The sequence below is a fragment of the Lutra lutra genome, chromosome 16 (genome assembly GCF_902655055.1).
Source record: "Lutra lutra chromosome 16, mLutLut1.2, whole genome shotgun sequence".
NCBI classification, from domain to species: Eukaryota; Metazoa; Chordata; class Mammalia; order Carnivora; family Mustelidae; genus Lutra; species Lutra lutra.
This window is the reverse complement of record NC_062293.1, coordinates 10931564-10955772: the sequence shown is the minus strand read 5'-3', so window position 1 is coordinate 10955772 and position 24209 is coordinate 10931564. Positions and strand designations below refer to the sequence as shown.

At 34.2% G+C, this 24209-nt stretch overlaps 1 protein-coding gene across 4 annotated transcripts in view; it reads right to left on the bottom strand.

The window, feature by feature from the left end:
- Positions 1–4856: 4856 nt before the first annotated feature.
- Positions 4857–24209, bottom strand: part of ABCA5 (ATP binding cassette subfamily A member 5) — a 69893-nt gene continuing 50540 nt past the window's right edge. For all 4 annotated transcript variants that reach the window (XM_047707535.1, XM_047707533.1, XM_047707534.1 and 1 more), the window contains 16 exons: positions 22646–22816; positions 21580–21693; positions 21069–21203; positions 19455–19529; positions 18859–18950; positions 16480–16606; positions 16071–16188; positions 15883–15974; positions 11354–11529; positions 10908–10983; positions 10691–10785; positions 9630–9749; positions 8150–8299; positions 7671–7750; positions 6519–6574; positions 4857–5827 (listed from right to left, as the gene is read on the bottom strand). In XM_047707535.1, coding sequence (XP_047563491.1) covers positions 5720–5827; positions 6519–6574; positions 7671–7750; positions 8150–8299; positions 9630–9749; positions 10691–10785; positions 10908–10983; positions 11354–11529; positions 15883–15974; positions 16071–16188; positions 16480–16606; positions 18859–18950; positions 19455–19529; positions 21069–21203; positions 21580–21693; positions 22646–22816 — 1785 coding nt within the window. In that variant the 3' untranslated portion in view covers positions 4857–5719. The remainder of the gene's footprint in view (positions 5828–6518; positions 6575–7670; positions 7751–8149; positions 8300–9629; positions 9750–10690; positions 10786–10907; positions 10984–11353; positions 11530–15882; positions 15975–16070; positions 16189–16479; positions 16607–18858; positions 18951–19454; positions 19530–21068; positions 21204–21579; positions 21694–22645; positions 22817–24209) is intronic.

The window sequence follows — 24209 nt, the reverse complement described above, 5'->3', positions numbered from 1 at the left end:
TAGGTCTCTGTATCAACTTCTATCCTGTGTCCAACAGACCTTAAAATGTTTGGGCATTCCCCTTTTCCCACTGTGTAATTACCTGGGTTAATGGCCAGAAATCCCTCTGGAGGAGGTCTGTGGGGATAGATACCATGTACACCTGCCATGATATTGCTATTTGTGTGCCTACTAATGTAATGACTGCAGACCATCAGCTCAAAGGACATGTTGGTGATGTTGGTGTGCCCCTCACTAGCATATTCCTTGTTGCCTTTAATTTAACCTTTATCGTGTTCTCCAGTCTCATAGTAAACCTCATGCATGCCTAATTTTCTGAATCTTTTCACTCCTTTTACATCATGTACCATGACTTCTTTGGCCTTTGTGACAATGTATGGGCCGCTGCTTTTGCATACTTCTAGCAGCTATCTTAGCAGCATGTTCACATCTCTTGGGATTCTTACCAGGGTATTAAAAATCCTGTATTCCCAAAGAGTGCTACCGAATATTCTTTCTTATCTAACTTCATGTTTGGCCCCACTTCACCAAGTACCCTCAGAATCCAATCCTGTGTATACTGTCCTAGCTCCTGTGGGTAGATGTGGTGAGGTCCTGCAGCTCCTGCGAGGGACAGCCCCTTTTTTCCCTCAGCAAACCCCACATAACTTTGGCCAAGTTGTTTGATGACTTAACCCTTGTTGGATGAGTGAACAAAAAACATATACCAACTACGTAATAATTACACAATAAGAATAATGTGGTGAAAAAAACTACCAGCCAAAACATAAAAAAGAAAATCAGCTTTCTAAGTATCTTCTCCTACAACCATGTGACAGACTTTATGTTAATAGATAACAAGTAGATAAGCTGGTCCAAAGCAATGATGTCATTCTGTTAGCAAAATGCCACAGTATTCTAGTTAACGCACATATAAGAACTACGAAACAGAAAGGAAAACAAAATTGCAACCCAAGTGAGGGATTCATTTAGCTAGTCTTCGATTGAGAAAGGTATGCTATAGTTACAACGTCGAACTTGAAGACCGTATTATCAAAGATTTCAATGAAAACTAACACAAAACTTAAGTGCTATCTTGTCTTAGAGAAAAATATTGGGTGGCAAAAACCTGAAACTTAGTTAAGTCACAACTGAGAGCTCAGAGTCAAAGCTTAAACATAAAAGAAGGGCCACCTGGACAGCTGCCAGTTAACTCACAATCCAGGTTTTATGCTCATATTAGCATTTAGTTTACTTCATAGATAGTCCCTGATCCATTTCAATCATTAATTAAGCAAACTATCCAGGTCTCAATTTCCAGGTATCAAGAGGTAAACTTTGGTGACGTGAGGTAGCCCTTTTATTAGTAAATGTGTAACCCCGGGCAGATATATGTGTAGAGATGGTGAAAAAAAAAATTACTTCAAATTATTATATTTGACACATTTTTTGAATCCTGCATTTATGCATGTGTGGAACAAACCTTTAAATCATGTAGTTTTGTGCATGTTTGAAATTAAGTTTATTTGCTTAATTTAAAAAGGTGATTAGATTTGCAAACATGTCTTAGGTTCTTGGGAAGAATTTGTCCATTAAATTTAAAAATCTTGTCCAAGTGTTTGGGACAATCAAAGTTATTCAAAAATTCTAAGGAAAATGATAAATATATAAGTAGTGTTAAACATTTGGGAATAATTTAATCTCTTAAATGTAATAAAATGTACATGGAAGTTATTGTTTTATATTTTCACAAAATAGAATTGAGATAAAAAGATCTACAAGAATACCCTGTTTGGAGCATCTGGGTGGCTCAGTCGGGCGTCTGCCTTCAGATAGGTCATGATCCCAGGGTCCTGGGATAGAGTCCTACAATCAGGCTCCTTGCTCGGCAGGGAGCCTGCTTCTCCCTCTCCCTCTGCCTGCTGCTCCCCGTGGTGATCTTTTTCTCTCTCACAAATAAATAAAATCTAAAAAAAAAAAAAAAAGAATACCCTGTTTAAGCTTAAATTATAAATATGAATTAAAACACCAGAACTATCAATATTCCCTCTGTACTTGGAAATTCCCAACAGATACTTAAAAAAAAAAAAAATTACTAACAATTTTAGTGCCAGGTTTTTTTCTTCATTTTTAATGAGTCACTCATTATTCATTTATCAACACTAAATAACAAACAAATCCATTTTAGTATATAAAATGAAAGGCTATCTTAAATGTTTAGTTCTTAAAACTTACTACTAATATTTATTTTTCATAAAGAGTAGCATTTAGAATTACATATGTATAACACATTATGATTAAAAAATAAGTAAACTTTTACCTTAGAAGAATAGCTGATATAAAAATTATTCACCTGAGAAATAATTCTTTCATTGTATGTAATATGTTCTTTCAGGAGAGAAAATAAAAAAATGGATGTTAGCAATATTAAAAATACATTAAGGATAAGCATTCCTATTTTTCAAAAAAATAATGCCTATTTATGTGTTATATGAAAATACAGAATGGTATTTCATCAAACTCATAGTACAATCAGAATGAAATGTATGACCAATAGAACGATGAAAACAAGGACACATCTACCCTAAGTAGAATTAATTGTGCTCCAGTAAAAGTGTTAGTGCCACCAGCAAAGCATTTATACTATTATAGTTACATAAGTATTGATCTTTCTCCTACTAGATTGTAAGATCTTACAGGGCCAAAATGGATAGTCCTCTTTCTACCCAAAGAACCCACTGCTTAAAAGATTGTCACTAAAACAGTCTGTCGAATTAAATTACTCTAAAAATATTTTAATGATTAAAATCAAAATATCGATTTAAGGTAGTTTCTGTCAATTTAAAAGAAAAATGTTTTTAAAGAAAACCTACCATCTTTTGTTGTTCTCTACTGAAAACGAACTTAAAAAAAAAAATTAAGAGCCCACAAAGTGAAATGTAAAGTACCCTCACAGAGCGTTTTCATTGCTACCATCTGCTTGGTTCCTAACAGCTGCAGAAAGAGGTTCGCTTTATCAGTCAGTAACCAGAGTCACTCAGTAGTAATCCAAGCTTTACTTTTAGAAAAATTTGATCATACACAGAAAGTATAAATGAGGTGGTGCTACTTTTTCCAACCTTTGCCTAATATATGTGCTTATATTTATTATCGGTATAGAAAATTTAAGATCAGTAATTTAAGACATTTTGAAATAAAATGTGTCCAAAAACATGAACCGTCCACTGTAAATAAAGATAAACTTCCTATTTGACTCTGTTTCCTTTTCTTCACTTCAATTTACCCTTGCTTTCCTAAGTATTAGTTAAATTACACTTCTGGAATTTAAAACTCTAATAACTTAAACTTTGGAAAAGGAAAGATTTTGCTACTGTGAAAAAGGGACTATTCCTACATATAATTTAACTCATGATCAAAATATAGTCACTCTACGTAAAAACTAAAAAAAAAAATTTCAAGTGTCTTTTTTTTTTTATTGCTTACAAGAGCACAATAATCAAGTAACTGAAGAAACATAATGGATAAGAACATGTTTACAACTACTCAGCACAACCTCAACTTTCACTTCCCTTTACGTTGGTCACACTTTCATAGATGTACAGTGAATCAACATGTGGAAGCAGGTAATGTTCTAGATTAGCCACGCTCTATTTAAATTAACATGTTTTCTTCAATGTGGTCAGGTCCTAAGAAACCCCCTTTTCAGTGACTGTCCTAGCATAACTAGAGATTGCTTTGTCTCTTACAAAGTTTAAGTGCTCCAGGCAATATATGGCTATGAAAACATACCCCCAAAAAAAGAAGCCCCTGGGTATTTATATGAATACTAGATACTGAAAGGTATCTCCTTAAATTTACGGCACCATTTAGCTGTGACTTGCGTTAGAAAATGCAATGTGCTATTTAATTATCTACAAAGGTAAAGATTTCCTTTCAAATGCATCGAGTTGTACTCATTATGCAGTACTAAAGTTCAGAAAAAGTTACAACTTTTACTAAAGATGAAAAAGTGAGATTCTCAGGTGAAAAATCCAAAAACTTGATATTATGAGGCAAGTGGCTGTTAGTTGTTGACAGAACATTAAAAACTGTGCCAAGTAAAGCCTACAAGGAGAAATAACTTATTAGCTGTGGGTTGTAAAATCAAAGCAGACCATAAAACACCTCATTTAGATGAGTGACAGATTAGATCAGATTGTCTCTGACTGACAATCTATCAGAGGTAGCTGGAAAAGTAGGTATCTTTAGGAATACGTACAGCAGTTGCCAAAACAATGGGGGACATATCAGCCATGGGCTGTGGACTCAGAAAAGAATGTTATTTTATATCAGCTGCTAGAGCCTAAAACCACAGATGTTTTATTACACAGTAGTGTTAAAAGTTCATTAAGTTTACCTAAGTTAAAGTGTTAACAGTATTTCAGTAAAGGATATGGCTATTTAAAGTTAACTCAATACCAAATTCTTCTGTTGTTGCTGTTGGTTTTTTGTTTTTTTTTACTCTTACAATGCAGTAATTACACTCCCAAAATATTTGTCTTTGCAAGTTAATAATTTTCATTCACCTGGTGGAAAGAGAATGTCAGCTGGTACTATTTGTATTACATTATACCTATAGTCCACACATGGGTTCTACAAGGAAGTACTTCCAAGATTACATTAACCATAACCTTACTTCAATTCTGACAGTAAAATTCTGTTTCTCATTAAAGTGAATTATGTAGTTTAATTCTAATCCTTAAATTAACCCCCAAAGGTTTATTTATCTCCCACCATGTTCCAAAGTGAATCTGAGGTGAGTTACTAAGTAAATCTACACAGATAAACTTTCAATTTTATAAAGGAGAGATTCAAATAATAAAGTTTACCAACAAAAATGATTACCAAATTATTTTATTCTGTAACAAAATATAATGTGCCTTTGGGAGAAAGATGATAAAAAATTTTATATATTCCATGAGGGGTACAGGAAAAGGTACGGCGAGTCTTCCAATTGTGTAGATGATGTCATTCTAACCGCAATCAGGCTATTACATAACAAGACTCTACACAAAGTCTTCCTTTAATTGTATTATAATTTAAAAGCCTGTGAATTTTAGGGTAAGCAAAAGAAATGTTTTTTCAAAGACCTAAATCATCTATGTCTAACATCACCTGATAGAATAAGGTCTCGTTTCATTTATCATGATGAGTGAGTGCCGCCTCGTGGATGTCGCTGCCTGGAAATCTCTACCTACATAGAGATTATCTGGTCTTTATTGCTTTCTGGGATGCCAACTTCCACTCAGTTTCTTTGGAAATTAAAAAGGAGAAGCAAGGAAGTTTTGCTTTATATTTCTTTTCTATATATTATTTATGTTTTAGTTCTTTTTATTTAGACTGGGATATCACATACTTACGTTAAGATAGTATAAATTTTAAAATAAAGATAACCATTAAAGATAAAATTATTCTATCACTATTTCTTTAAATCATAAATTTAAAAGCACTGTTTCTGAGAAGTAAAAAAGTATTCGACCTCACATACAGACTGAAGTTCAATATATTTCATGTACAAACATGCAGTTTCAATTATTTATACACAAGTTTTCTTTAAAGAAAAGCAAAACACAAAACCACAGCATTTCAGTCAAGGAAATTAGGAAAATCCCAAGTGCTTTCATGGTTCTTCAGTCACCATCCAAATAATACACCTTTTAAACCAGAGTTAAAATAAATTCAGTAAGCAGACTGAACTGCTTCAGAACACTACTCTGTCTTCCTGCGTTCTTTCCCACCAAAGCGTGCTGTTTAAGGTTCCACAACTGTTATCTTCTTCCTCTTGTTCTTTAGTGAGTTCTACAAAAACCTAAATGAAAGTAAATAAATACAGTATTCCAGTATGGCAATTATCTCAAAGAATGTTTAATTCAGAAAGAGTGTAAGACTCTATCTAAATACATTAACCATTCAACTATCAAGAGATACGTTGGCATTAATATTACTTAAACAGAATAACCTCCTTTAATCACAAAGTTGAATGCTATGAGGATTAACAGATTGTTTCTTGATAAACATATAAGTAGCAGTCATAAAAAGATTTATAAATATTTCAGCAATGTAACTTCAGATATATGAAATAACAACACCCATTTTATTTACTAAAGAGTAATATTGAGCCTTTCAAAATAAGCAGATGGAGAGCCCAAAGTTGTTTAAGATTATGCAAAGTTTAGGCATATTGTGTAACAATTTGTCTCTGGTTCATAAACACCATCCCTCTCCAATATAAATCTAAATGATTAGGGGCACCTGGGTGGCTCAGTCGGTTAAGCTTCCAACTCTTGGTTTCAGCTCAGGTCATGGTCTCAGCGTCGTGAGATCAAGCCCCATGTGGCTCCACGCTTACTGGAGTCTGCTTTCCCTCTCCCTCTGCACCTCCCCTTACACACATTCTCTCTCTCAAATAAATAAATCTTTAAAAACCTATAAATAAATCTAAACAATTAGACAACACTTACTTATATAAAAGAATTTTTAAAAATTTAACTTTAGAGTACCTGTTCCAATGTTGCTTGAGAAAAGCTGTATTCTTCAATGGCAAAAGTATGTTTAGCTATTAAAATATGAAAACAATATTTTACTTATTAATATTTCTAAAGAAAAACATAGCAGAATAAAATTAAATAAAAAATATTTCTAAGAAATAAAAATTTCTAAAGAATAAAAATTCTTAATTTCTAAAGAATAAAAAAAATAACTACTAAGTGGTTAAAAACCTGTTTTAAAAAAAATTCTGTAATCCACTTAAATTTGAAACTGCCAAAAAATGTTATTTTCCTCTATCTTGGTTCCCTGAGGCACCCTACCAGCAACATTACTTGCCTCACCTCGCCCTTTTACCCTCCTCTGTCTTCCTTACTGTGGCTTTTCTCAGGACTTCTTTGGCTCCCTGTTCCCTATCTCACATTCCCCAATTTCCATTACAGCCTGTTCTGAACTTCTTGAACTAGATTCTGGATACAGTTCGTATGGCCGTATACTTTTTTGTATTTATTTCAGATCCTGTTGCAATCTAATCTAACATTAAATTTTCTGGCTTTCTATTTATTCCTGGAGTGAAAATCTCCCCAAGCTTTATTAGGTTGTTGCATAGTTTACAAATTCCATAAAACAACCTGTGTGAGAATACCTGTTCCATCCAGGAGTTTACCTCTTACCACTTGCCGGCAGGGTATCTTTATCCTACCAACCATTTATTTTAAAAAAACATCACATTTCAATAAGCTTCTTTAAGCTTCCAGGAATGTCCATATCCCTACACTATGGATTTTCCTCTCCTCCCTTATGCTGCCACTGGTTTTGCTACCACTGCTACTTCTAGGGCCTGATACAAAGTGAGGACTCTGGAAACTCAATGCTCTCACTTCTGGAATGAACCACTGTGTGCTAAGTAAACGGAACTTTCTCGCAGATGCACTGTGAAAAACCACGGTGATGTCAACTAAAATAGTAAAAGGTTTACACTACAATATACCTGACCTACCAAACCTCTACAATGTTAGTGTTTAACCAATATCTTACATTAAATTAATAAAAGGTTATCTTTTTATTTACAATAGCTTCCACAATAAACAGTCCCAATTTCTAAATTTTTAAATAAAATTCTTTCATAAATTGAAAGCTACCTTACAATCTTTTTCAAATCTTACCTTCTTCCAGCTTAGAAAAAGATTGTGAAAGGGATGGAACATCTTCCTTAGGAATCTTATAAGCCAAAATAGAAGAAAAACTGGAAACAGATAAAATATTAGAAAAATTTAAAAATGACTACTAATATGTTCTAAAGCTAAAGTTCATATTTTATTTAAGGTTCAAAATTAAACTCCAACAACTTATTTTGATACATACTTAGAAAAAAAATTGTTTTAAATCTTAAAATATTTCCATGTGAAATTCTCTCATTACTACTGGTATGAGAACTTTTTAAAATTTAAATACTATTGAATATTGCAAGATCTAATACTAAGTTGGATATAAAACCCCAGTTATCAGACTATATTAGTCCAATACTGGAGATACAAGCAGAACTTTTTTTTTCTAATCCTTAAAGCAATAACCACTTTTACAACTATTGCTCTACAAAAAAAAAAAAAACAAAAAAAAAAAACTACATTTTTAAAATCTTTACCTCTCTTGACGGCTTGCATTTGGGAAAATATACTGTATTTCTCTTTGAAGGCGGTCTACTTCTAGGTTTTCTATCCAGTCCTTTAACTTTATTTCCAAAAAGTAGCCTTTTCCAAATTTACTCTTCAGATGCTGGACAGTCCCAATACATCTGTAGTGATTTTAAAAGAAAGCTCAGATATAAAATGACTTGACAGTTTCAAAGAATGACTTCTCAAAGGATGAGTTAAATTACATGTATGATGGGATATTTTTAAATGTATAGAGAAGTTGCAAATATAATACAGAGCGTCTCTATATATCCCGCACCCAGTTTCAGTTTCCCTATCATTATGATCTCATATGACCATGGTACATTTGTCAAAATTAAGAAACCAACACTGATATATAACTATTAACTTTATATTGGACTTTATTTGGATTTCACCAGTTTTTCACTAAAGTCCTTTTTCTGCTCCAGGATCTACCCAGGATACACACTGCACTTAGTCCCCATAGGTCTGTGACAGTTTCTCACTCTTTCCTCCTTTTTTTGCCTTTGACAGTTTTAGGAATTGGTCAAGTGTTTTGGTAGAATGTCTCTCAATGTGGAATAGTCTGACATTTTTCTCTTTAGACTGGGGTTAGAAGTTTTGGAGGAAATGCCACAGAGCTGAAGTACCTTTCCTATCAGGGGTACATGATGTCCACACGAAATTGCTCTTCTGTGAACTTACTATTGTCTTCTTTCCATACATTAGAAGAGATTGGCTAAATTCAGACTACACTTAGGAGGTGGAGGATTACCTCCCCCTCCCAGAGGGAGCAGTATCTACATATACTGTTTGGAATCTTTCCCATAAGGAAAATCTGCTCTCCTCCCACATTTATTTTATTTATTCAACCATTTATTTACAAAGAGTATGAACTTGAATTATGAATATATTTACTTTATATTTTGGATTATAACCCAATAAAATGCCTAGCAATTTTTTAAAATAACAAATATTGGGCGCCTGGGTGGATCAGTGGGTTAAAGCCTCTGCCTTCAGCTCAGGTCATGATCCCAGGGTCCTGGGATTGAGCCCGCATTGGGCTCTCTGCTCAGCAGGGAGCTAGCTTCCTCCTCTCTATCTGCCTGCCTCTCTGCCTACTTGTGATCTCTGTCTGTAATAAATAAATAAATAAATAAATAAATAAATAAATAAATAAATAAAATCTTTAAAAAAATAAAATCTTTTAAAAAAATAACAAATATCATGTTTAAAAAAAACATTCCAAGTTATTGAACCATTAAACTAATATACAAATGCAAAGTAGCTAGCAAAATTTCTTAGAAATAAACTATATTTCCAAGTAATTCTACAGAAAACTAATAGCCAAAAATTCAAGTAAGGACACTTTTTTTGGCATTTAAATTTATTACTGTAAGTTTTTGAAATGATTACTCAGCACCCCCCAACTCCCGCCACCACCAAACAGCATGCCTTTCAGACATTTACCTTAACTGCCCAGATACCATGATGGCCACCCGGTCACAGACAGCCTCTGCTTCCTCCATGTAATGAGTGGTCAGAATAGCAGCCCGTTTTTTATTTTTAAATGCAGTTCGAATTGCTCGCCTATAAAAGATAAGTAAAATAAACAGAGTAAAGCATCTCAATGTTAATGAAAATCCAACTATTTGGTTAACTAAAATTTATTAGTATCTATTGCTATATATCTATTGCCCAACTATGATTCTTCTAATTTCTTTTCCTTTATTTTTGAAAGTTTGTCAAATAAACAGAAATTCCATGATTTCAAATGTTTTATGCATTAAAAATAAATGATAAAATTTGATGCTTTTTCATGTTGTAACTAAAATAGCCATAAAATCATAGGGAAAATGTAATATGTTTCTATCCTACACCTCACACTTTACAGACATGGAAATGTAGGTTCAAAGAGTTGGTCAACCAGCTAGCACCATGAATTCCTCGGCATTCCAACATAAACTCAAGCCAATATTATTATGAGAATTAGAACTTAAGTTAAATGACTCGGAAAAAAATCTTTTAAAAGCTATTCAGACAGCAGTACTCTTTATCATAATAATTAACCATATATTTATTTTTATTCTTGAATAAATATTATTAATATTTTATGAAAGTATAAAGCCTGATAAAGTTTAACAGTTTATGGCAGGGGTTCCTGGGTGGCTCGGTTAAGCATCTGCCTTTGGCTCAGGTCATGATCTTCAGGTCCTGGAATCGAACCCTATGTCGGGCTCCCTGCTCAGTGGGGAGCCCATTTCTCCCTCTCCCTCTGCTTCTCCCCACTGCTCATGCTCTCTCTCTCAAATAAATAAAAGCTTAAAAACAAATAAATAAAAGTTTATGGTGTTCCCTAGAGATCAAAATATTTAATTTTTAATTACTATTTTGTCATTTGTGTAAGATTTTAAATCAACATGCATATGTAACTAATATAAAACCATTAGTTATAATAAAACAAACTATTCTTTTATTTTAAAGTATGATCTAGTATAATGTGTCTCAAGCATCTTCCACATCATACTCACCACATGTGCTGTTTTGCTTTAGGATCCATACCAGTAGATGGTTCATCTAACAGGGTAATGTAAGGATTCCCCAGCATACTCAGGGCAAAACACAACTAGATAGAAAGAAAATGGGGAGGGGACTAATATTTGTATAAGAAATTTTATCAAGACAGTATTAGGCTCTAAACTATAAATAAGCCATACACACATCTGTTGTTTAAAAAAAAAAAAATACCTTTCGCTTGATTCCTGCAGGTAGTTTCTTTATAGTTTTCTGAAGGTGTTCTTTTAAATCAAGTGCATTTGTTATCCTGCAAAATAGGTAATACAAAATGACTATATGATCACTCACTGTTTGTAATCATTGACAGTCTTCTTTCCAGAACACTCAGTTGGAGCTTACTATAAATTAGACCTCCAATCTACATAATCTTAAACAAATCACTATCTTGACAAAAAGATTTACTTTAAGTTTGACATTTACAGGTATATTTATTCTGTAATTAAAAATAGAAAAATTATTTTTTATTTTTATAACTATCATAATTATGTAAAGAATATATGAAAAAGTAATGACCATTTTCTATGAACAGTATGATCCACAAAAATTGTTTTTAAAAATTAAACTTATAAATGTGAAATGTAAACCTTTCTCTGGGTAACAAAAAGTTTTAATTTTACCGAGTTATGACTTCTTTCATGTCACTTGAGCTCATTCCTTTCACAGCTCCATAAATTTCAAAATGTTCCTGCAATGTAATATCCGGCCACAGTGGGTTTATCTGAGGACAGTATCCCATATACTTAACAGAATCATCACCATCAGTTGGCTCTGAAGAATAATCTCCAAGAAATACCTACAGAAAAACAAACCAATTTTAAATAACTTTTGGCTTAATTTACACTGTGAAGAAGTGGTAAGTGAATTAATTCAAACTATTCTCTAGAACCAGGGTAATATTAAGTCAAAATTTTATTCCTTTTAATGAAGAAAGGACATACATAGCTAAGTCAGAGTTCAGTGACATGGCCCAAAAGGGCGATAAGGAATGTAGGTTGACTGAAAATATAGACTCCAATTTTAACTAGGATGATCAAGGGACCTCCCTGGAAGGTGTTATTTGTGCCATGGAGGTAAAACAAATTAAATCATTTAGATTTCTACAGGGTAAGGAACACTAAATATAAGGATTAGTTAAGGCAAAAACCCAGAAGAGTATGCCTGGCATTTTCCAGGAAATCAATGGACCAGTGTGGTTGGTGTAAAGTAAGAAATGGGGAGAGGAGCAGTAGACAGGATCAGAACAGTTCCGTGAAGTTTCCACAAAGTGGTGATATGCTTACAATCAAAGGGTAATTAATGGCAGGGTCAATATTAGTTCCTATATCTCCTTAAGTTAATAAGACTGTCTTCCACAGATCAGGCTGGCAGCAGGTCTGTCCACGGAAACCTGGCAGGCCAGAAAGTAGTGGAAGGAAATGTTCAACATGCTGAATGGGAAAAATATGCAGCCAAGAATTCTTTTTCCAGGTTGTCATTCAGAATAGAAGGACAGATAAAGAGTCTCTCAGACAGGGGCGCCTAGGTGACTCAGTCAGTTGAGTGTCTGACTCTTGTTTTTGGCTTAGGTCATAATCTCATGGGTCATGTTATCAAGCTCCACCTCCAAATGGGGCTCCACATGTGGTGGGGAGACTGCTTGGTGGTTCTCTCCCTCTACCTCTCCCTGACTCACTCTATCTCTGTCTCTGTCTCTCTCTGAAGTAAATAAATAAATCTTAAGAAAAAAAAAAAAGGAGTTTCCCAGATAAACAAAAACTATTTTTATTAGTTCGTGACCACTAAAGCAGCCCTGCGAGAAATTTTAAGGTGAACTCTTCGAGTGCCAAAAGCAGCAAGGTTAGAAAGAACCAGAGAACATTACCAGAAATACCAATTTTACAGGTAACATAATGGCACTAAATTCCTATCTTTCAGTAATCACTCTGAATGTAAATAGACTAAATGCTCCAATTATAAGACACAGGGTACCAGAATGGATTAAAAAACAAGACCCATCTATATGCTGCCTATAAGAGATTCATTTAAGACCTAAAGCTGAAGTAGTCATACTTCCATCAGACAAACTAGATTTTAAAACAAAGACTGTAAAAAGAGATGAAGAAGGGCATTATGTCTTAATTAAGGGGTCTATCCATCAAGAAGATCCAACAATTGTAAATATTTATGCCTCTAACTTGGGAGCACCCAAATATACAATTCAATTAATAATAAACATTAAAAACTCAATGATAATAATATAATACAATAAGGGGACTTTAAAACCCCACTTACAGCAATGGACAGATCATGTAAGCAGAAAATCAGTAAGGAAACAATGGCTTTCAGTGATATACTGGACCAGATGGACTTAACAGATATATTTTGAACATTTCATCCTAAAGCAGAATATGCATTCTTTTCGAGTACACATGGAACATTCTCCAGAACAGATCACATACTGGGTCACAAATCAACCCTCAACAAGTGCAAAAAGACTGAGATCACACTATGTGTATTTTTAGACCACAGTGCTATGAAACTTGAAGTCAACCACAAGAAAAAATTTGGTAAGACCACAAATACATGGAAGTTAAAGAACATCCTAAGTTAATCAGGAAATTAAAAGAAGAAAAAAAAATACACAGAAGAAAATGAAAATGAAAACAGGACAGTCCAAAACCTTTGGGATACAGCAAAGAGGGAAATATATTGCAATACAGGTCCACCTCAAGAAGCAAGAAAAGTCTCAAATACACAAGCTAACCTCATACCTAAGGGAGCTAGAAAAGGAATAGCAAATAAAGCCTAAAGCCAGCAGAATATAAATAATAAAGATTAGAGCATAAATACACAATATAGAAACAAACAAACAGAAACAGTAGAACAGATTAACAATACTAAGAGCTGGTTCTTCAAAAGAATTATTAAAATTGATAAACCTCTAGCCAGACTTATCAAAAAGAAAAGAGAAAGGGCCCAAATAGATAAAATCATGAATGAAAGAAGAGAGATCACAACCAAAACCACAGAAATGCAAATAATTACCAGACAATGCTATGAAAAATTACATGCCAACAAACTGGGCAACCTGGAAGAAATGGACAAATTCCTAGATACCTACAAACTAACAAAGCCAAAACTGAAACAGTAAGAAAGAGAAATTTTGAACAGACCCAAAACTAGCAAAGAAACTGAATCAGTAATCAAAAATCTCTCAACAAACAAAAGTCCAGGGTTGGGTGGATTCCCAGACATTTTAAGAAGAGTTAATGCCTAGTCTCTTCATACTATTCCAAAATATAGAAATGGAAGGAAAACTTTCAAACTCATTCTATGAAATCAGCATTACCTTGATTCCAAAGCCAAAGACCGCACTAAAAAGGAGAATTCCAGGCCAATATCCTTGATGAACATGGATGCAAAAATTCTCAATAAAATACCAGTGAATCAAATTCAACAGTACATTAAAAGAATTATTCACCATGATCAAGTTGGGTTTATTCCTAGGTTGCTGGGGTGGTTGAACATTCGCAAACCAATCAATGTGATACACCACATTAATAAAAGGATAAGAACCATATGATCTTGTCAATAGATGAAGAAAAAGCATTTGACAAAAATACAGATCTTTTCTTAATAAAAACCCTCAAAAGGTAGGGATAGATGGAACATACCTCAATATGGCCTTTGCATAAAGGCCATATACAAAAGACTCACAGCTCACCCTTGATGGGAAACAAGACTAGGACGTCCAGTCTCACCGTTACTATTTAACATAAGCCTTACCTTAGCAATCAGACAAAAAGAAATCAAAGGTATCCAAATTGGCAAGGAAGAATTCAAACTTTCACTTTTTGCAAATGACATGATACTTTATGTAGAAAATCTGAAATCCTCAATCAAAACATTGCAAGAACTCATACGTGAATTCAGCAAAGTTGCAGGATATAAAATCAATGTGCAAAAATCTGTTGCATTTCTATACACCCATAACGAAGCAGCAGAAAAATAAATCAAAAAATCAATCCCATTTGCAATCAGACCAATAACAGTTAAAATACCTAGGAATAAACATAGCTAAAGATGTAAATGGTCTGTACTCTGAAAACTATGGAAGATGCTGAACTTTCACTCACCATCAGGGAAACACAAATCAAAACCACAATGAGATGCCACCTCACACCGGTAAGAATGGCTGAAATTCACAACGAGAAACAACAGGTGTTCGCAAGGATGCTGAGAAAGGGGAACCCTCTTGTACTGTTGGTGGGAATGCAAACCATTGCAGCCACTCTGGGGAACAGTCTGGAGGTTCCTCAAAGAGTAAAAAACAGAAATACCCTATAATCCAGCAATTGGACTACTAAGTATTTACCCAAAGGATACAAAAATACAGATTCAAAGATGTGCATGCACCCTGATGTTTATAGCAGCATCATCAACAATAGCCAAACAATGGAGAGAGCCCAAATGTCCACTGACTGATGAATGGATAAATCACACACACACACACACACACACTGGAGTATTACTCAGCCATCAAAAAAGAATGAAATCTTGCCATTTGCAATGATGTGGATGGAGCTAGAGCATATTATGCTAAGTGAAATAAGTCAGAGAAAGACAAATACTGGATGATCTCACTCATATGTGGAATTCAGGAAAACAGATGAACATATGGGAAGGGGAAAAAGAAAAAAAGGAGACAGGGAAACAAGCTTAATGATAGAGAACAAACTGAGGGTTAATGGAGGGAAGCCGGTGGGGGATGGGCTAGACAGGGGATGGATATTAAAGAGAGCACTTGTGATGAGCTCCAGGAGTTATATGTATGTGATGAATCACTGAATTCTACTCCAGAAGCTAATATGCACTGTATGTTAACAAAATTTAAAAAAAAAGAGAGATTGTCTTCCATTAAGTAGGTAGACAAATCACCCATGAATGTAATAATTACAAAAGCAAAAACATTGTCTATGTGTGCATCTGCATGTGTGTAAATTTTATTGTGTACATTATTTTCAAAGATAACCAAAAAGATAATTTGATTAAGCTATACTAAAAAATGAATACTATGAACATAAAATCCTAATCTGCTGTTAAGAAATTTATTTTAACTAAAAATGTAAATCATAGTCAGAATCTTCCACACCCTTATATATCATACCTGGCCTGAAGTTGGTTCAATATCACCAACCAGAATATTGATAATTGTGCTTTTGCCTGCACCATTTGGACCCAGTAGCCCCAAGATCTCTCCTAAAAAAGTTGAAAGAAAAATCAGCATATGTAAATCAAATTAAAAATGGAAATTACTCTTCTGGAAAAATTATTTAAGAAAAAACAAATACCAGCCTTTTTTCACACAAAAAGAGACATATTTAGTTGCCACTTTCTTTACTTTTCTTGTAAGAAGAAAATCTTTCTTGTCATCATATTCTTTATGCAAATTGCTGACCATAATGGCTGGCTTCTAATAAGGGAAATAGGATTTAAAAAGAGAATAATAAATCAGATATGCCTATCATGAAATGACAGGCTGCCCACAATTCATGTCCATACATCATAAGAACTATATTCACTAATAAGAAATATTATGTAAATAAAGATCCATTTATGACTGAAATAATGTCTTATTCAAAAGTAGACAAATACATTTTTTCAAAGAAAAGACTTTTTAATTCATATGAAAAGTATTTTTCAGATTAATTCCTGTACATGATGACTGCACATTTAATAAGACTTATGATAAAGACTAAATTACCTCCTCACAACACTGGCAACTCATTAGCTCTTTGACCTTTAGTCTTTCAGCTTTGACATCTTCATCTTCATCCTCATTGCTTGGTGGTTCTGGATACTTCCTATTTTTGGACTTTGTTGAAAGAGTCCTATATATTAAAGATAATGGATTTTCAAATAATTAATAGAGTAAGAAATTCAGCACTTCATGGGGAAAAGACCAAAAAAATACACCAATCTGAGATCTGTGATCTTCTTTCTGAAAGGTGGAATTACGGAGCTATTTTTCACTTATGAATCTATTTGGATGATGTTATCAAAATTCATTCATTTTTCAACATCATATATGACTGGTATGTGTCATGTACTATTTCATACAAACATAAAAAGATTTAAAAAAGCACTTAGCCGGGGCGCCTGGGTGGCTCAGTGGGTTAAGCCGCTGCCTTCGGCTCAGGTCATGATCTCAGAGTCCTGGGATCGAGCCCCGCATCGGGCTCTCCGCTCAGCAGGGAGCCTGCTACCTCCTCTCTCTCTGCCTGCCTCTCTGCCTGCTTGTGATCTCTCTGTCAAATAAATAAAATCTTTAAAAAAAAAAAAAAGCATTTAGCCATCCCTCAAAGAATTTACTGTGTGGGTATACATGACATTGTCCTGGGCCAAGTGGATATAGAGGGCTGAACTCAGAACTCACAGAAACACTAGAAAAGTAGGCAGAGAAAAAAAAAGTGCTTCAAAAGGAAATTTTGAAGTATAAGAGAGGTAAAGGGATAAAACAGGAGTTGACATTATGGACAAAAAAGGAACAAGAGAAAAGTATAAATAAGGAGGAAGAAGTAAATCATAGGAAAGTAGCAGTTGAGATGAGTAAGCAGAGCCTACTTGATGAGCGACAGGAAATCATTAGTCACCTTACTGAAAATAGCATCAGCAGAGAAGCAAGTGCAGAAACCAGATTGCAGGGAGTTAAGGAGTGAACGGGAGGTGAGGAACTGGAAGTAGAAGCTTCTTGCTATGAAAGAAAAGACATACAGGACAAGAGCTAAAGGGATTTAAGTTTAAATGAGATTTAGGAGTTCTGATTTCTATTAGTTTGTTTTATGTAAGAAAGTTAACTCCCTCCCCAGAGAAAAATATACTATTTAGATCCAAAAGGGAAAGATACAGAAAGAGAAAATAAAAGTAACAGAGCAACGTCCTTAAGTAGACAGAATAAATGAAGACATGGATAACAGGTGGGGTGCCTCTCCCTCTGGAACTAGGAAAAAGCATAAATGATGAAAGAGGTGGATAAGTGTGTAAAGATTTCTAATTAAGTGCTTCTGTTTTCAGAGATGGCAAGATCTTCTACTGAGAAGTAGAAAATGAGGGGAGGTGACCTGGAGAAGTTGAGGAACACAAAGAAGGCTTGGGATAACTATCGAAAAGAGACAGGAAGAAAATGGGGTAACAAGTGTTAACACAAAGCTGAATTTATACAGGATAAATCCATTGTATTAGCAAACTGCACTGTTAGGTTGATTTTCTCTACCCTGTAATTAGACTTACCAAAAATTATGATTTTTAGCAGACAAGTGAAAGAAATACCGAAGTTGAATACAGGGTGCTGAAAGGGGTGAAAGTGATGAATCACATGAGTGAAGCTGAACAGAGAAAAGGTGAAAACAGTGATTAGTAGATACATCTGAAGAACAAACTCAGGGGTAGAAACCACAGGAGAAAAGTCCAATAAGACTGATAAAATAAGAAAGCTGGAAAGATGATATGTGACTGGTAGCATGGGACACAGATGAAGTGAAGAGCAGTGATGGCCTGGCTCTGACCCAAATCAACACATGAGTGCAGAGAAAATCAGACACTGAGGGATAGGGTGTTAAAAAGGTTATCTCAGTGGACGCTGATTCTCCCCCAAGATGACTGCAGGAGAAAGAGGGAGAGCCAGATGCTAAGTCCTCAGTGGATAATAAATATGTTCACAGCAGCATTATACATAATGGCCAAAAATAGAAACAACTCAAATGTCCAACAACTAATGAACAGATAAGTCAAGTGTTACCACATGACTTATCTGCAGTGTAATATTAGTAAGAAAAGAAAAAAGTAATGAAGTATTGCTACATCACGAACCTTCGAAACATTATGGTAAGTAAAAGCAGCCAGACACAAAAAGACTATATATTATATAATTCCATTCATATATATGTTTAGAATTGGCAGATCTATAGCAACCAGATTAGTAAATTAGTGGTTATACAGGGCTGGGCACATGCACAAGGCAGGGGGCACTGATGACTCTAAGGGGTTTTTTTGAGAGTGAAGGAAATTAAATTACCTAAAAGTAGATTATATACTATGTAAGTATACTAAAAATAAATTAAAACTTTTTAAAAAATTAACTGACCTGAAAAAAGGGTCCTTTCTTATTGACCTGCCTCCATATTTTTTCTCATAGTACTGTAAGAGGAAAACCCAGAGTACGCACTGCAGGTAAGGCTACAAGAAGAACACATAAGAGCTCATGACTCAATCTTTTTTCCCCCATATCAATAGAACAAAGACCACATACATCAGGTTCCTTACCATCACACCAAAATAATCATTACTTTCTTTACATGTCATATGTGTTAAGATTGTTAATGCAAACCAATGTAGATTTTTAGTAAAATAATCCTTCACATATTTTTCTACCTCCATAAAATTCATCGGTTGTCAGCTTCATAAAATATAATCGCAGGAAAAGTCATTTGTGCTTCTGAGGAAGCCAGGATTGCAATTAAACAGAATAACATAAGAGAGCCAAATATATTTAAAATGGACATAGTCAATAAAGGCATTACCACCAAAATGCATATTGGATGGCACTAACTAACCCACTTGACTTTTTGAGGCACCTTCATTCTTATGCAACACGGTAAAAACTAAAAAGAGAGTAAAAATCATACAACCAAACTGCTCTGAAGGTAGCATGCTAAGGCCAAAATTTTTGTTATTTCTTACCGATACAACAGCCACCAAAAGCCTATCCCATGGATTATAGGTGTCTTCATTTTTTCGAATATTCTTCCAAGAAATCTAAGACAAAAATTTTTTTAAATTGACATGCTGCTGTGATAAGATGATATAATGGTATTTGGTCTTTGACCTAGTCCCCAGGACACAGGGACAGAGGTGAAAGGAGCATCTTTTGTTATTTAAAATAAGCCCCAATCAACCAAAACAGTTCATTCTACAGAGGTGACTCTTGGAGGAAGGTGCTGTTTGACAAGGGAACAAACCAAGTGATTAGAAGGTGGGAACTACCAGCCCCATCCACTGATCAAAAGGGGAGAGGGACTGATTATCTCATTATGCCTCAGTAAGGAAACCTCCATAAAATCCTCTGTGTTAAGCACAGGGTTTGGAGAGTTTCCAGGACAGTGAACACATCCACATGCTGGGAGGGTGGCACGCTCAAAACTCCATAGGGTCAAAAGCTCCAGTACTTGGGACTCTTCTGGACTTTGCCTTCCCTATCTCTGAATCTACTTACTTGCATATCCAATATAATAAACTTGTAAAAGTACATAAAGTGTTTCCCTAAATTCTGTAAGCCATTATAACAAATTAGTGACCATGTCAAGAGGTCACAGGTACCGTGGATTTGTAGCCACCTGAGACACAACAAACACGGGTTACCTGCAGACCCACTACTTGGATCCGGCATCTGAAATGAAGGGGGCAGTCTTGTGGGACTGCATGCTTCACAACCCAGAACGTAGCCCTGAGTCTGCATTAACTCCAGGTAGTTAGGTGTCAGAACTGCTGGATGTGAGTGAAAAACCCGTACACATTTGGTGTCAGAAGTGTTGCGAGTAGTAGTTTTCTTAGAGCTGCGATGTGCAGGAATACTTCAATTAAAATGCATTTTGTTCAGCAAAGATGTATTCTCTATACATAAGTTAGCTATTAGTATCAATAGCTATTTCTGCTTAGATTAAAATCTTCCCCACACCAAAATATTTCTATCTGGGGATGTATAACTTAAACATATTAAACTGAAGCAAAAAAGAAAGCGGGGGAGGGGAAAAGGGAGGGCCAGTGCGTACAATTAAGTCAGCATCATTCTAAATCACTAATTCATTATTTAATTTTTTTCTAATCACATGCAAATTTTTTCAGTTATCCAGGCTTAATTAAACTAATGTTTTATATATTTTTATATAAAACTTTTATATAGTTTTTATATATTGTTTTATTTTTTCTTTGAAAAAAAGTCTCTTACACTTTATTTTCTCTCATCCCTCTGTAGTACAATACATTATTTCATCCCTGAAAACCTCCCCCAAAACAAACACTGACCAAAGTCAGATCATACTTGGAATTTATGTGCATCCTTTTGGGAATCAAAAAACAGTTAGTTAATGGACGTACTCCTCTGAGATTTTACGGCTTAAAGACATGCTTGAAAAGATTTCACAGTAATCTTAAACTACTGCTTAATAATATCCAAATCAAGTAAAGAGCAGCTAAGCTCTTTTTTTTTTTTTTAACTATATTCAGTATAAGAACTAAGATCTCAAAGATTAGGCAGTATTTATGCTTTACAAATACTAAAGCATATAAAAGACCTACCTTTATGAAACAAATCAGACAACCTAGAAGTGGATAGATTGGAATGACTATGGAAAAGGTATAATGAAGAACAGCCGTAACTTTGTATCCCATAAAGAACGTTATTTCGGTGATTGCAATGCAAGCCAATGCTGTCTAGAGAAAAAATGAGAAAACAAGTGAAAAAGTGTTTAGCAATTTTATACAAACCCACTTCTAAGTCTGTGCCTTGGTATTTACTATGTTTTCAATCCTCTAATGAAACACTGAACCAGAGGTGATACTTAGCCAGGAGGGGCCAGGCCCCACTGTTTGCCCCCGGTATCCTTGCCATGTAATTCTACATGCCTTCAGTACCACCCCTTGGTGGAATGGGTGATGCATTAGACACAAAGATGCTGTCAGCTAGCTGCCTAAGTTCTGTACTCAGAAAAGACACAATAACATTTTGAACAGAGGCCTGCAAGAGCTCATGACATACAAGGAAGCCACTATGAAAAGCCGGGGTGAAATAATATAAAACGTGACTTACCACAGAATAGATAAATGACCAAAACTCTTTGGTATTCAAAATTTTTTTAAAAGTGAAGGAGATAACATAGGTAAACAGAATGACTGATGGAACATAACCAATAAGGCAAAAAACCTGTAAAACAGAAGTGTGCACTTTTATGTAAAAGTATGAATAGCTAACAATACATATGACATAAAACACCAGTTGTATCAAAATATTAAGGAATTATTTTTCAAATTTTATGTCTCAAGCAATCACTCCAAAACTGAAATTGTAGTTACTTGAGAAATCACCATGCACAGTAAAACTCATACTTCTAACTACCTGTCAAACAATCCTGAATAAATAATCTACACTGAACACTATTTCAAGTTCTTTTTTATGCCAACCAAAATGCTATCTCTACCCATGTTATAAGAACAAGTATACTAGCTGTTTTATCCTTCTTAATCAACTATTAGCTACTATTTCAATATACAGCATTCAATACATTTGGCAAATATTTAAGAAAAAAATTATTAATTTATAAACCAGAAATTCATATGTAAAGTCAGTATTATCTCTGGCAAAATGATAAAATTACTTTCAGAAACCTCAACCTTACCTAGTTCTATTTTCCCTTTTTCCTAATACAAATTATTCACATGAAGGGTGATATACACATGAACATGAATGTAAGCCATACTCTTCCTTAGTATTTTCAGCAATATTTTAAATTATGGAATAAAAGAGCTTCTTTTGAAATTATTTTCAGGCATAGGGACAAGGAAGACATTTTAAGAAGGACTGCTTAATTATTCCTGACTATACATAAGTATTGTAGTCTGCAGAAAGACCACCTCAGTCTCAAGGAATTATTTTATAATGATGGCTAGTTGCTGTTTTTTTCAAAAATCACTTATAGTAATATAAGTTGCATTATAAGTATCATATACAATGATTAAAATAGATACTGGCTCTACTTTCTATTAAAAAAATTAATATCCAAATTACTTGACAAACCACTTGTCATGTTTATAAATACTTAGTTTTTTAAATAACATTTCATTTATAAATAACGTAAGTACAAGTAATATTAACTTACCACAGAAAGAAATTTTATAGCATAAAAATATAATCCATAATGAAACGCAAATAAACTTCCTAGCATCAAAATAAGAACAAGAAAAAATAAGGGGATATCAACAATAGCTTGTCCAATCCAATATGCAGATGGCAAAAGTCCTGAAAGTTTAAGCTGGGTATAAGCTTTGATCTACAAAACAAAAAAGAGGGAGGAGGGAAAACTGATTATAACTGTAAACATTTTACACACAAAAAATTAGCAAATTATTGTGGAACTCTTAATTTTACATCAACAAAACAAGACAGGTCACATTCCAGGTCTCTAGGTAATAAAAACCCTACTACAATTAAATATAAATTCCATATAGTCTTTAATTTGGCTCAGTCCTGAGATGTAACAATTTTGACAAAATTTTTCAGAATCAGAATACAGTAGAGTTAAGAAACACAAAACTAAAATGAAGCAAAAGATGTCATGGGGATTACAGCTGTGCAAACAATAAGTAGCCAAAACAATGTCACTTTCACAACTCTGTGGAAGTAGATGAAAGATATGTTAAACAGAAAAGACATTCTCATTTTTAAAAAATTAAGCTTTCATGAAAAACTATAAACTGCCAAGTGTCTTCGGGATTTACATAAGGTTTTCAGCCAAAGAGAGAAACTCTGTACTGATAATTCATTTTAGCCCTTTATATCCTCCTTTGTAGTACAAAAATGTAAGTTGTTATTACTATAAGTAATTAGCATTTTCATGTATACAAACAGTAAATTAAATGATCTGAGTTTTCCTCTCTCATCTTCTCATAATTTGAAATTTCAAAAAATACTTTATAAATCCAAATACCTAACAATTTTACTCAGTTGATTTTTGGCATCTTTAAAAACATACTCCTAATAATTAAATATATTATATGAAGGAGCTAGCCATAGAGATAACAGATGCATGGAATATAAAGATTAGTTAAGAAGAGAAGTGATAAAAAAAAATGTACAACTTTTATGTTCAATGAATTATAAGAACAAAAATATAAACAATATAAGTATGAAAACATAAGCCAAGTCAAATAGAGTTATTCTGGCTCATCCACGCTTTTGTCATTCATACAATGCTGGTGGGAACATAAAACAGAATATCCACCCTGGAAAACTGTTTGACAAACTTCTTACAAAACTAAACACGGAATCATCATATGACACAGCAATTGTACTCTTGGGCATTTATCACAGAGAAGTGAAAACTTACATTCACACAAAAACCTCTACACAAATGTTCACAGCAGCTTTATTCATAATAGTCAAAAACTGGAAACAATCCAGATCCACACCATGGACTACTATGCAACAATAAAAAACAATAGACTACTGATACATATAAACAAACTGAATGAATCTCCAGGGAATTATCCTAAGTGAAAAAAATCTAACCCCTCCCAAAAATACGTTATGATTCCATATATATACTCTTGAAATATCAAAATTATAGAAATAGAGAATAGATTAGTGGTTGCCAGAGGTCAGGGAGGGGGGTGGGTGTGTGGACTTGAAAAGGGCAATAGAAGGAATCTCTGTGGTGAAGCCAC